The sequence below is a fragment of the Maniola hyperantus genome, chromosome 4, assembly GCF_902806685.2.
Source record: "Maniola hyperantus chromosome 4, iAphHyp1.2, whole genome shotgun sequence".
In the NCBI taxonomy this organism is placed as follows: domain Eukaryota; kingdom Metazoa; phylum Arthropoda; class Insecta; order Lepidoptera; family Nymphalidae; genus Maniola; species Maniola hyperantus.
In genome coordinates, this window is record NC_048539.1 from 6,083,216 (window position 1) to 6,097,884 (window position 14,669).

Sequence of the window (14,669 nt, forward strand, 5' to 3'; positions counted from 1 at the left end):
CTATCGCGTAAACTCCGCCGTCGAAGGAACGCACCGGCCGCGGCGTTAAGAATGTTTCGCGGGTCACGTGGCCAAGTACGCCCGGGGTCACGTGGCCAAGTGCGCCCGGCCTACCGGTAGAAGTTTTTTGGCGATGTGGAACAAATTCGTGGGCACGACGATGAATGCTGCTTCGAAAGATGAAGTTCGAGCTGTCACGCTCACGGGTAGTATCGAACTACCCGCTTTCTAATTATTTTCTCTGGAACTTAACGTTAAACCACGAAATAAGCCTAAAAATATTAGATTTTTTTTGATCTTTTGAATAAATAAATAAAAAAAATATGTTTTCAGAGCAAACAGTACCATTCAAGACCAAATTCAAGTATTGGGGCTGGACGGGTGACAATATGTATTTCATTCGAGGGAGCAATGATAATATTTCCATAGGCGCTGGAGAGTGAGTATTATAGATTTTAAATTATTATATTTCTAATGACTTAGATTACACTCGACGACGCGTACAATTTTATCATACACTTTTCGGTCAAGGAAATGTGCATATCTTGGGAGACAATTTGAAAATTCATTGGGAATGGTTTTTAGCTCCCTTTGGGAAAAACTCATAGTTTCAAATAAAAGAATTTAAGAGAAGCATATTATGTAACGTATCTATACTAGTTTTTAAAATATATAATATTGCTAGATAAATGATAATGCCCGTGACTTCATCCACCACGTGGTATTAGGGTTTTTAAAATCCCGTGGGAAGTTTCCGAGATAAAAAGTAGTCTGTTTGCAAGCTATCTCTGTACCAAAAGATGATGCCTGCGACTTCGTCCAGGAGAAGGATTTTTAAAATATCCACGGGAATTCTTTGATTTTTCGGGACAAAAAGTAGCCTAAGTATGTCCTTTTCCGGGATGCAAGCTACCTCTGTACCAAATGTCAATATCGGTTAAACGGATAAGCGGTGAAAACGAAGCAGACATACACTTGAATTTGTAGTACCTATAAGTATGGATTGGTTTGAATGGTTCCTTTTTGGTCCGCAGCGGCAAGTTCGGGCTGTGGCTGGACGGCGACCTGTACCTGGGCCGCACGCAGCGCTGCACCACGTACGGCAACGAGCCGCTCACCACGCGCGAGGACTTCATCGTCAAGATCATGGAGTGCTGGACCTTCATCTGAGCGCCGCCCCTTGATGAGCTTTACACTGTCTTATGAACATTTGCTACGAAGATTTGACACTGTCTCTTCGACTCCGAGGCCGCGACGCCCCACGCGCCCGAGTCCGCGCGCACATCTAGTCACGCCGATACTGACCGACCGCACCGCGCGCCCGACCGGGGCATCAAACCTAGTCAATTGTCGTTCGTAAGAGTCGCGACGGCGCTGTCCGAGCCTGTCCGATAACGATTACGTGTCAATTCAATTTATTACTGTGCGTCGTTGTTAAGAAAATTAAATTTAAAAAACTATTTGTAACTATTGAAACGATTATTGTATGACGTTACGTAGAAGTTTATATTAAATTAACGGAACATTTATTGTTTAGCGGCCGACTATTGGTGTTGCCCAGTTATTGATGTTATATTCGTTTTTTTAAAATAGGATCGCATAATATCGTGTGTCGCATAACCGGAAGAGGCCGCTCGGTCTTTTGGGGGATGTATAGTAGCGCACACATTGTGAGACGAAACTGGCCCAGTCGTTAACACCGGCGGTCAGCCCGCAACTACTTTTTATCATTGATACTGGTCGCACATTCCGAGTGGTTTCTGATTCCGACCGCTAGGATATGGAATGCCCTTCCGGCATCAGATTTCCTCTCAACTTTCACTATAATATGTACCTTCAATTCAAGAGTGAATATGCACCCTCTAGGCAAACGCGCTTTATCTTAGGCTGCATCATGACTTGCCAGCAGGCCTGATTGCACTAGTCTATAAATTTTAAAAAAATGTGCCGTGTGAAACGCTATCAACAACACTGATTGAAGAAAGGGCTGATTATATACACACGTTAACTATAAATTATCACAATAGAATAATAGTTAAAGTTTAGTTTGACTCAATTCAATCACTTACCTAATTCGTTTCGAATATCTAAGGCACGCCAAAAAAACTTGATATCTTTCCTGGTTTTCTGTCTAGGAAGTTAAATAAATTCAAAGCGGGTAATTATTAAAAATAACTTGATAATGTGCGATCAGCATAAATAGGATAAAAGGAGGGTAGGCCCGAGACATTAAAGCCAAACATATGCGATGAAAAGGCCAAACAGTTTGACAATCTGAATTATCTTCGCCATTAATGCGCCAAATCCATTTGGTGATGTCAACTTTGACAGCTCTTCCTACAGAAAAGTTAGCCTCAAAGGACATTGCTGGAGTCGAAGCGAGGTTGTTGCAAAGTAAACCGGACTTTATATCTCCTCTATGTTACCGATACAGTCAATCCAGCCCTCGATTCTATAAGAAAAACACATTCATCGTAATCGGTAGCAAATTCAGCCCCTTGATTGGCTGTGTAAAAATGTGAACATCGAATTCAACCAATCAAGGGCCAGAATTTGTTTTCTTACAAAATCGGGAGGCAGATCACGATTCGCGTAAAAATCAAAGACCGCGGTCTAGATTGTTTGTGTAAAAAACAGATTGGCGTGATTTATACCTGCATCGGATCGAATGAAGAGTGGAATAAAGTTCAGCGTATAAGTCTCGCAAATTGCTAATGCGCGTTGCCGCCATTTTAGTGACGTCATTTCGATGTTAATAAGACATGAATCCAGCGCAATAGCAATTTGCGGGATTTATACTTTATAACGTTTTAGAAAAGTCGAGTCGCCTGACTTCTACTCTGCCACAATGTGACTTGAGCCTTTAAATCATATAATGATAGGAGTCATAGACAATGAAGTATCTTGCCAAGAGCGCGAGCGGCCATCGACTAACTCGTATACTAATATTACTAGTTTGATGACCCATCAGTATAATATTGATATAATTACATATTATTTAGTTTAGTTTACGTAGCGGATGGTATTTTATCGTCGCGTCTGTATTTTAGTTGTAATGTTAAGTTAGTGAGCATAATTTATGTTAAACTTTCACTGTGATTTGATTATTGTGGTTGCATTTTATTGTTATGTCGAAACGTAATTGTATAATGGTGCCAATTCGGTTGTACACATACCTCTAATTTAAATTGTCGTGTAAAATGAGTGCTATGGTTTTCATAAAGAGCTAAGTGTAACCGGAAACTAATGCCGATCGTCGTACAGAGAAAAGTTGCATTTCTCCAGCATCTTCACAGATGGTCCCTTACGAGTTTCCACGGTTGATCCTGAAGGCAAGATTTTCGCAAAAAGAGCACATGGGAAGACAGATGAGAAAGTGGAGGCTTATTCCGTTTAACCATCCTAAAACAGCCACCCTAGGGTGAATACTCGGAAACATGTGTCCATTAATCCACCCCGGATTTACCTAATTTTTATATTATTTATTACTTCGGGGTGTATCGACAGACACAGGTTTCGAGTATACACCCTAGGGTGGCTGCTTTAGGGTGGTCAAACGGAGTAAGCGAAAGTGGATAAATGATGTAAAGGCATCCTCTGATTGGAGTTTGGTGGCCAGTATAGGAAAAGCTTTTCCATCTCGCGAATCCATTGGATCCAGATTCCAGACTACAATTCAATCCATCATCATGCGTCCACTGTTGGACATAGACCTTTTGAAGAGCGCGCCACCATACGCGGTACCCCACCATTCCCGTTTACCCACTTCCCGCCATCTTCAGTTCATCGCTACAGGGAGCTGGAGGCCTACACTACGCTTACCGGTACGCGGTCTCCACTTCATAACACGTCTGCCCCAACGTCGGTTCTGCGACAGATATGGTTACCCACTGCCACTTCAACGTGCTAATTAATCCTTTGAATGTTCTGTGAATTTCCTCGATCCGAATTTAGGCGACTTTTAATAATTTGTAGACAAGGCCTACTGTCAATGTGCACGTTTCCACTCATCAACTTAATATACTGACCGCCAAACTTCAGTTTGAAGATGGCACCTGATGATAATGCCTTTTTTTAACAATGTGCCTGTCAACTTTATTTAGAGATTTGTGTACAATTGAATTAGTAGCAATGACTATTTAATACCGTATCTCTTAGTTGACCGGTTTGATTACGAGTTACTATTTGATTATAATCATTGTATTGTATTAGGTGAGAATGTATATTAGGTGTGTACATTCGTTATATTACAGAAACGATTCTGTTTTATGAATATATACAAAGTATAGACATTTTATGATGTAATGCTTCAGTACAGAAAATGAGTAGCTGATACAGTAAAATATCGATTAGTAAAAAATAAAAATAAAAAACATATAGTTATCTTAGAGCTTGATGAATGTAATCGTCATTGTGCTTAGTAATTGTGTCACTTAGCATGATCCTACTCAGATTATATCTGGATTATGTAATGTTATTTATTGAGCATATTTTAGTACATTATTATTGTAACGAAGCTAAAGGTTGTTGAGAAGTCTTAGCTTGCACAGATTGAGTATTGTGATGTTGATTGAGTTTTATTCGTCAAGGGCATATTATATCATTTTCCTATCATACCTACACATAAATAATAATGAATAAGTAATAATAAAAGTGCAATATAATCATTTTAATTTCGCGTTAATTATTATTATTATCACCTAACTTGATTTGTCCAATATGGCTCGGAATTCAAGAGCTCAATGAATAGAAATTTTTAGGCCAGTTTTATTGTCTATAATTAAAAAAGTAAATCAATATAAGATCGAGTTTTAGACCTATATTATTATGAATACTCGTACCTACATTGTTTAGGATCCTTATTGACTACAGCTTTCAGCTTTTCTTTCTGTCTTGCTCCTTCCTGAGGATGCGATTAGACAGTTCTTGTATGAAAAGTTGGCTTTACACCCTAAAATGTGGTTAGGAGTTAGATATGATGTGAATGTCTTATACAATCAAGGCCCTGATAAGAAAGTCGTACTATAACTCTGAATACCTTTTACTTTGTATAAAACAAGTCACACTAAGTTCATTGGGCATTTCAGGCATGTAAGAAGTTTCATACAAAATTAAAGGTACAGGCTCTGCACGAAATTTCTGTGTGACTAGTGCTTAAAAGTTGTTTGTCTTCTCTGTTGTCTGTCTTGTCTGTACAGCAGTGTTGGTATTACTGTCAGTCTAAATGTTAACTGATGAAACTCTGGACCAAAAGAACAATTTGTACTGATCTTTAATAATACCTAATGCAGTTTAGATACCTAATGTGGTAACATCAGCTAGCATTTTTGCCGACAATGTGACGATGATGAGAAAAATTGGAGGTCCCTAACATATTGCAACCTAGTTGTTAGGGTGGTATGAATAAATTGTCATAAACATAATAATTTAAATATTTTTTGATAGTCAAAACTCCACATTAGGAAGGCTTTCTTTGCCAAATTCATAAATATCACTACAAAATATTGCAATATAAAATAAACAGCTTTTTCCTAAGTACCTAGTTAGTTGTTTATATTTTATTACGTACCTACCTATGTGAATAATAATACTTATACTACCTATGAGATTAGCAAGATATATTTTTGTGTATAACTTCTCCAAATTAGATTAGACCTTATCCAGAAAGGGCTATTTCACTCGCCACAACTCGTCGCGTTAACTATATTCCAAAATCTAAACACTAGTAAGGAATCAGTACCTGTCGTTCAGAAATATCGTAGGTAACTTCGCATGTGAGTTGGAATACTGGAAACCTACTGTTTGGGTACAGTTTGAGAAAGATATTCGTACGCCTTTTTAATCCTTTAACTAAAAAGCCGCCAACTGCAAATGTTTCTAAAAAATAATGCTACATAGTAGTACATACTACATACCTAGCATTCTTTTTTAGAAACAGAAAATTCCCATTTTTTGTTGATAACCATGAAATTTATTGAATATGAAAGTCAATAACTCTTTTTGTTGATACTAACAGTTGATAACAGATACAGTCTAACAGTTGATAACTTTTTAGTTAGGATACGGCAGCGCTCTTATTACGCCACGTAGGCCCTCTTTGCGTGAAATTCGCTCTTCTAGACAAAGCCTTATCCAGATATGAAATAGTAAGCAAGCCAAAAGGAAGTGAAGCTATTGCCGAGTACCTATCGCGAGTGTCCATGCAAAAAATTAACTATAAGTCATCCTATTCACGGGCGCTTTTCTAACGCGCGTTAAAAAAGCGTCCGTGTGTAGGAAGCATATTTATTAATTAAATACCTATTGTTATTGTTTGTCATCAAAAAGTTGTAGGAATGAAAATAAGTTTTGGAAACTATTGGCATATTTAAATGTTGCAAAGTTTATAATCATAATCACTAATGACTTGTTATGTAGCAGTGAGATGTTTAATATTTATTTATTCTGTTGTTTTCTATTCTTCAAATAATTGATGCTGTAGCTGTATTGCGTTTTGGTGATCTATTATGTAATTTCTAAGTTGTTAAAATGTAAATCAAGCCATAATAACTGAGAATATATTCTTTTGATGAAATGAAACTGTTTTTATTTACGAAAGTCCTTTATTTCCTTATTATTGTAGAAAAAATATGTAACATGGTATAGTACTCGACAGGTTGAAATGGCAGTTGGCGAGGTAACGCCCCGCTCACCCGCACAGCCCCTATGCAAACCCAGCGGGTGACGTGCGGGTGTGCGGGGCGCCCCCTCGCCTCATACCCATCTCAACCTATCGCGGACGATACGCGGCATTTAATCAACTAGTTACCCAGGTAGGTTTACACTCGCTTACTCTATCACCCAATGATAAATCTTACAATACAGTCTGGAGTCACACATTTTACCAAAACAACTTTGACAGTTTTAATATCTGGAGCGATTATAATTATTATAGTCATTGTATCCTCTGTCACCACCCCCTTGCCTATCTCTCCGGTCATATTGATGATCCCCTTGTCTGTCTCTTCGATCATATGGATGACAACGTCTGTTGTTGCGACGGTCATTTCTACGACCAGAGTTGTTAGAGGCCTGCCAAAAGTTTTCCATTATGGGTGGTATGGATGGTGGTCTATTGAAAACTTTCATGTATTCTTCATCCTTTTCAGTAAAACGGTCTTTTAACTCTTCTTCACATTTAGCTAAAAATTCTTTGTCTTCTACAGATAGCTCAGCATCCATATTTATATTAATTAAACTATGTATGGGTATGTAAGAAGGGAGTTTGTAACTGAAAAGAAAATTACCTCATATTAATAAAAAGCTAGGTTCTTGAACACAATTTTGATAAACAATCTTCATAGACCAGAGATTCATTTAAGATTCATTCATCATTGTGTATAATCAAAACATGAATTAACTTTAAAATGCTACACAATATGTAATAGATTTCTGGGTTAGCATGTTTCTATCTTAAAGTACATCGATAACCACCCAAGTGAGATTGTAATCAAGGGCTAACTTTTTATTGAATAAAAACCTATGGATACCATTGATAAAGCAACGTGTAAATGTAGCTACCACCCTGGTAATGGACTACCATTTTTTGAAGTATGCTCAAAGATATTAAAAGGTGCATGTTTATGCACACCACACCAATATCTATGTAATCTGTGTCGTACATAGCAGTGTCTGTGTGTGTAATATGTGTCACACACTCAAGCGTACAAAGTCTTAACCGAATAAACAGAATGTGTATTTTTATTGCTGCTATAACAAAATCACAAAATGGCGACCATGAAAATGAACAAAAATGAAAAAGTGTTATTTCTTGTACGTACAGAACCCTTTGTATACGAGTCTGACTTACACTTGACCTATTTTTAAAACACAACTGTATGAACTTTGCCTATCTGGAGTTTTAGTATAATATCTTTGTGTAAGTAAATATAAAAAAACTTGTGATTTGTATTTGGACTTATTGATAAATTTTAGCAAGGCAAGCATTTTATTCCATAAAATGTTCTATAAATTCATAAATATAATTAATCTTAAATCTTACAGCACCTATACAGCCATACTGATTAAAGTTGATAACAGAAAGCACACACCAATATATAGAAACCAACAAATCAGACAGACAAACATAATCCCAAGAACAGTCACAAATAAAAGAATTTAGAAAATATTTACAATTTTCACTGATTATGTTAGTTAATATAAGGCCGAAAAATTGGTTGGTAGTAGAATAAACTGTTGTTGGACTATCATTCTCAAACATCCAACCAAGAAAGGCTCCACATTCTGGGCAAAAACATGGTTTCATGACATAATCAGGAAACCAAAATTCATCATCTTCCCACTGTAAATACAGTAATATTGGGTTAAGTTCATGTTCACAATTTTTAGTGAACTTGAGATTATTGATGTCCTAGAATTTACAAAAAAAAAACAAGAATGTCAAGGATAAACTAATTGTTATTAATTCTGACTCTTATCAGAAAACTGGTATAAAAACAAATGATTAGCTTGGTTGAGCATCTAGATTATAGATAAGACACTGGTCACATACATCTCCTTTCCCAAGGCAACTGGATTTACTCGATATAATAACAGGATATCGCATGAATATATCCTGCACTAGAAGTTGTACCAATACATCTTTCCTGTTGAATAATGTGTCGTTAAAAGAATATTGTGATGCGGCACTGTACTTCGATATGATGGTATCAGATGTTAATATCTGAGAACCACATTCTCGACACAAAATATTATCTGAAATAACAAATAAAGTCGGATGAAGTATTGTGAAAGGTTATATCGGTATTTGTAAATTGTAATTAGGCCTTACCCGTTTTATTTACTTTCGCAACAGGATTATTGACCTCTGCAGAACAGCAACTCACAAAAAGAAGCATGAAAAAAATGCAAAACATTAGATTATTTTTATTTTTTCACTAGTAATTTAAACGTCACTGGTATAAATTATTGCTTATTTTTTTTAACTGGTTTTACGGCTCTGGGTTCTAACCCTTTCAAGCCTCAATTTTCTTTTCAACAAGGCCACCACAGACAAATAACATGTAGGATAAAGACCACAGACTAGTTATCTGGAAACAAACAAGACCGCACTCACAAAGTACAGTGCGACAAGGCTTTCTTGGCGCGTGGCGAAAATCGGAACTAACGTTACCGTCAAGTGGCAAAGACGGAAGACCCTTCGATTCGTGGTTATTTGCAATGGTGTACTCACGCACTATTTTCTATAGTCTAAACTCACGCACAAGTTACGAATCAGAACGGGCAATTGGAAGTAAGTACCGTGAGAACCTCAGTATAGAACGGTAATTAGAACCTTACAACTCTGTAGTGTAGTCTGTTGTAGGTATTTACCGATGCTTGCTGTTGTTATATTTTGTCAATTTGTCGCAAGCATGCGGTACCGCCATAACTTGCAAACTGTTGCAAACGATTCCGAGGCAATAGATTATAAACTTATCTGGGGGCACGGTATATAGTGTTATATATTAGTTATAGTGCCTCCGCCAAGTCGAGCATAAATACCTACCTACATTTTTTGGAAAGCCGTTGGCACCACTGGGTCCACTGGCTTCGTCGCTCGCTCGCGCGCATTTACAAGCAAATGTCAAAGTTGTTTATTGTTAGGTTATTTTTTTTATAGAAATGAAAAATGTATATTACGTGAATATTTAAATTGAAAGTTCAAAGTCTTAGTTTTAAGTTTTAGTTTGCTCCAATCGAACCGGTATCCGTCGTTGATTTGATATGCAAAAAGACCTACTGGATTAGCTGTCAAAAAATACGCGAATATTTGTTGCGTAGGATTTATGCATAATGTTCTCGCACAATGTATGAAGATGATAACATTACCTCTACTCCTAAGCGATGCGCTTTAACAGAAGTTACGAATGCTTCAAGTTACGTCTCACCGACTGCTAACCTCAAGTTGTTGACCAATGTTGCTTTGCAGTACCCCACGCCGCCGCCTAGCACGGCGCATCGCAAGGAGAAGTCCTTGCAAATATTATGCGACAAGTACGTAAATTGTAAAATTCTGTAGCAAATATCAATACAGTTGCCATAAGAATAAATAACTCTAAATTTGAACCAGCTGTGTCTGTTTGATGATAAGAAGTGAGGGCTCGACGGCAAGGATCTCGTGTTGCCACGCGATGGGTTTATCAGTCTACCTTTATTTAGAACTAGCTTATGCTCGCGACTTCGTCCGCGTGGACTACACAAACTTCAAACCCCTATTTCACCCCTTTAGGGGTTGAATTTTCAAAAATCCTTTCTTAGCGGACTCCTACGTCATAATAGCTATCTGCATGCCAAATTTCAGCCCGATCCGTCCAGTAGTTTGAGCTGTGCGTTGATAGATCAGTCAGTCAGTCACCTTTTCCTTTTATATATATATATATAGATGTACAGTACCTACCTATGCCTAGACCATCCCCTTCACATTCGTCCGTTACTTTACTAAATAGGCTACACACAATGTATAATATTAAGGTATATATTTTTAGATTTCTCAATCTCTACCCACTTCATGGAAACGGCACAGTGGAAATACAGTTGGATAGCACAGCAGCCAGGTTAGGTGTGGAAAAACGGAGAATGTATGACATAATAAACATTCTGGAAGCCATGCAATGTGCAGTACACAAGAGGAAAAACACCTACCTTTGGCATGGAGGAGCACGCCTCAACTCATTCTTGAAGATGTTAAAAAGGCAAGGAGAAAATCTGAGGTTGTCGGAAGCACTCAGAGGCAAAGCTCCTAAGCCTCCAGCTCCTAAACATAAGACTCTTGGAGTTTTAGCACAACGGTTTTTGATGCTTTTCTTAGTAGAACCACCTGTGAGTATATTGTTAAAATAATGACTATTAAGTTTTTTATTTAAATAGCTTGCTGCCAACTTAAAAAAACAAAGTAAGAAATCAAGTTTTAAAAGCTGGGTTGGCAATGTCTATAAAATGTTAGATATAAATAGTGATTTGGTTTGAAAATTATGCCATAATGTTAAAATTCTTTACAAGCACTCACCTTACTCTTCTCTATCCTCTATGCTCCCCACACTCCTTCGTACCTTAAAGATCGCTTCATTTTTCTTGGTGCTGCCGATCGCGACAGGAAGTTGCGCTCATCCACAGATAACAAACTCCAAACCCCACGTAACTGCACAAAATTCTACGGGAAATCTTTTACAGTATATGTTGTACAACTGTGGAATGCTCTGCCCAAAAATATCCGGGATTCGAAATCCTTGCCCATATTCAAAAATCGTCTTAAAGAACTATACTTATCGATGCCATAATAGTTAATTTATTCGATCATAGGTATAATATGTATGTCTATTATAATAATATATGTAGGTATGTAGTTATATATATATATATATTTCTATTATGGATTTTGTATATATATTAATATTTATATTAGTTATGTATATGTATGATAGTTATGTATGTATTACTGAAATAGTTAATTATATTATTTAATATTATACTACTTCATTTTTCTGTATTGCGTGTAAGTACTATCCAACACATCTAGTTTCTCCTTTCACCAAAGGTTGCCTGGAAGAGATTGCTGTGAGCAATAAGGCCGCCTTTGCATACAATAATTTTGTTAGTTTAAGTTTCTCTAATAGTTATGTAATATTTTTTGTGTGCAATAAAGTATTTCTATCTATCTATCTATTCTTTTCAGAATACCCTTATTAACTTGGAGATGGCTGTTGGTGTTCTCATCGATACTTCTAGTAAAAGCAAATCAACTCTGTCGCCTGAGCAGCTGGACCGCCAACACAAGTCTAAAGTGAGGAGGCTGTATGACATCGCTAACGTCTTAATTTCAATTGGTCTCATAGAAAAGGTATCCGGTAATTTAATATTAAAGAAACCAGTATTTAAGTATGTTGGGCCATATAAAATTAAAAAGTCAGAAAAAATAATTGTATACACACCATCACCGTTAACTCCATTGTCAGTATTACACACACAGCAACTGTTGACCCCTTGTCAAGTGTATGCTGGCAAGTCAAAACGGAAGTTGGAGTTCACAACACCAAACACCAGCACCGAACGGCTCGGTGTGACTACTCCTCCACACACTCCATCACACAAGTGGGATGAAATTTTGCTGGTCGCAGACATGGAACTGACTAGGATTAACAATGGAATCACATTGTAATTATTTTTAAATGTCTATAATATTTTTAGTGACTTACTATATCCTACTACTAATAATATAAGTACCTACATAAATTATTATGGTATGCAAAAGCATGACAAGCAAAAAACATTTGGAAACTAAAAATATGATGTTGATTTCTTTTAACAATCAAGAGCAGGAAATAGGTTGAAGGTTGTCTTTTACACCCTTATTAATAAAAAATGCTTACTTCAAGCATTATCCTAAGCTACACTTGGACTAGTTACTTCCAGGACCAACGTAGTATTAACTACGTTATTAAAAAATATGGAGCTACCTGGATTTAACAATGCCAGCCTTACTTCGGAATGAAAGCGTGCACGTGTGGCTGCCCCTTTATTAAAAAGTGAAAAGAGAGAGTAGGCAAACAAAATGAATGCTGTGTGTGACAGTGACAGACGATTTCTCTACCTGGACCTATAACTGTCGACAGTATTTTGGGTTCGACTTGACTTCACAGCTGATAGCTTGCACGGCCATTTTTGTTTTGCATTTTTAACCGGCTTTCCAAAAGGAGAAGGTACTCAATTCGGCGCGTTTTTGTAAACCGATTTCTCCGAGGTTTCTGACCGATTTGCATAGTTTTTTTTAATTAGTAGAAGTTCGCGAGATGTTATCATAAAAATGTTTGGATCCAACTATTTAATCCTGACGCTGCAAGAGTGCTGCACTCCTAAGCCATGGGAATTTGGAAAGTATTGATGGCAATTACTTAATTTATTACCCAGAAAATGCTTCAGTTTCACTTCAAATTATCAATGAAATAATCTGAATTGATCTTGTAGGTAAGTACATAGCTAATTTGCGTTACAAACTTATGATATGAAAACACAAATCATTAATCAAAAATCATTTTATTATCGCTATACACAACAAACATAAACGCTATGGCTGATGGTCAAAATATGCATACTTGTGCGTAGATTATGCTTAGTCAGTCGTTAAACCATGTGGCACCAAGGAGTAAATTTTACGCCGAGAGTAGAGTCGCATTATTTTACTTCCTCCTTACTCTATGTAGCTACTGCAGACTTACAACTTGAAATAAAGTTAATACTGCTCTGGTCTATGTTTATTAATAAGAGTGTAAAAGTATAACTGATACGCTAGCTGCTATAGTTTATATTTATGAAATATGCTTGCCATTTACATTGTGTATTCATTGACAAACATGATTGAGTCTGTGTTTATGTGTATATTCGCCAACTTGACTGAACGTTATTTAAGTTAAAAATATTGGTATACATACTTGTCTTCCAGGGGATATAAAAACAAGTTCAGAGTTAAATATGGTCACGGTAATGTTATCTATGCAGTATTCCAACTTCATACAAACGGGCGAAACGCGAGCTATACCTACACGCCTCGATCTCGCGGTGCAGCCAGTCGCGACTGTGCCGCAGTGAAGAACGGACGGTGTTTTGTTTTTTTAATAACCGCGCGATATTTTCACTAAAAATAAGTTCAAGTACATATTTAAACACAAAGTAAGCAAATGTAATTAAAATGCCGAAGGCGGGCAGCCCTATCGCATGTTTACGTACCGCGCTGCTGTAGGTATTTATTTCAAATAACATTACCGTGATATGGTTACATTGTAATTTTATTTTATTGTATTGTTGATGAGAACAGAAGTTTATATTTGTCACAGACATTATTGTGCAATTAGATTATCTTTAATGTATATAATCCAAAAATGTTTAAATTAATTTGTTATGAAGACTACATAATTATTACAATGTAAAAGTTATGTACAAGTCTACACACATATACATTTTTAAAAAGATCAAATAATAAATGTTATAAGTATGGCAAAGTTTAAACTACATACATAAAAAATTAATATTAAATGTTATTTTTCATATCTATTTATAATACATGATATAAATACAACAAGATTTTTTGATGAACATTATTATATTATGAAAACTTACAAATTGTTCGCCTGGTAGCCCTATAATGAAATATATATCTATTTGTAAACAATAATAATCATAGTTACAATAATAAAGTATATTTATTGTATGTTAACTTCAGACTTTTTGGATTTCTATCCTTATAAAAAGGTTCCATCCACATTGGTAACTGTCTTTTGTAACTGGTTACTACGAAACGACGTAATTTTAATCTTATTCTGTTACGAACTAAGATAAAATATTCTTGATAATGATCAATAACCACTTACGAAAAGACGAAGTATAAAACTTATTGCGTAGCTGGTTACGAAACATTGGGTACCAATGTGGACGGAACGTGTTTATTTATAATGTTTCGACTAATGCAAGAAAATGTATAATTTTTCATCTTTGATAGGTAGTTATTACAATGAATTTTATAACAAAGTTGCTTTTATTTTATATTTGTTCTAAGTTACATGTAATTAATAAATAATGGATTATATATTTCAATATTTTATTTTGTTGCTCTTGATGTATAAAAATAGTCTACTAGT

At 36.3% G+C, this 14,669-nt stretch overlaps 2 protein-coding genes and 1 long non-coding RNA gene across 14 annotated transcripts in view; 2 read left to right on the forward strand and 1 right to left on the reverse strand.

Moving 5' to 3' along the window:
* The window catches only part of mtd (TLD domain-containing protein mustard), a 114,437-nt gene extending 107,263 nt beyond the window's left edge, over positions 1-7,174 (forward strand). For 11 of the 12 annotated variants that reach the window (XM_034985454.2, XM_069498205.1, XM_069498208.1 and 8 more), the window contains 2 exons: positions 334-439; positions 1,035-7,174. In XM_034985454.2, the coding sequence (XP_034841345.1) occupies positions 334-439; positions 1,035-1,170 (242 nt within the window). In that variant the 3' untranslated portion in view covers positions 1,171-7,174. The remainder of the gene's footprint in view (positions 1-333; positions 440-1,034) is intronic. The other variant, XM_034985451.2, reaches the window with a different exon arrangement.
* A 1,373-nt stretch (positions 7,175-8,547) lies between these two features.
* On the reverse strand, positions 8,548-9,097 carry LOC117997218 (uncharacterized). Its single transcript, XR_011236673.1, has 2 exons — positions 8,831-9,097; positions 8,548-8,754 (listed from the first exon to the last, which is right to left on the reverse strand). It is a non-coding gene; the product is annotated as an uncharacterized lncRNA (long non-coding RNA).
* A 479-nt stretch (positions 9,098-9,576) lies between these two features.
* On the forward strand, positions 9,577-14,617 carry LOC117997216 (transcription factor E2F7-like). The gene is made up of 3 exons (XM_034985457.2): positions 9,577-10,035; positions 10,527-10,860; positions 11,714-14,617. Exons 1-3 carry the CDS (start codon positions 9,848-9,850, stop codon positions 12,194-12,196), a joined length of 1,005 nt encoding a protein of 334 aa, XP_034841348.1. The 5' UTR covers positions 9,577-9,847; the 3' UTR covers positions 12,197-14,617.
* The last annotated feature ends 52 nt before the right edge of the window (positions 14,618-14,669 follow it).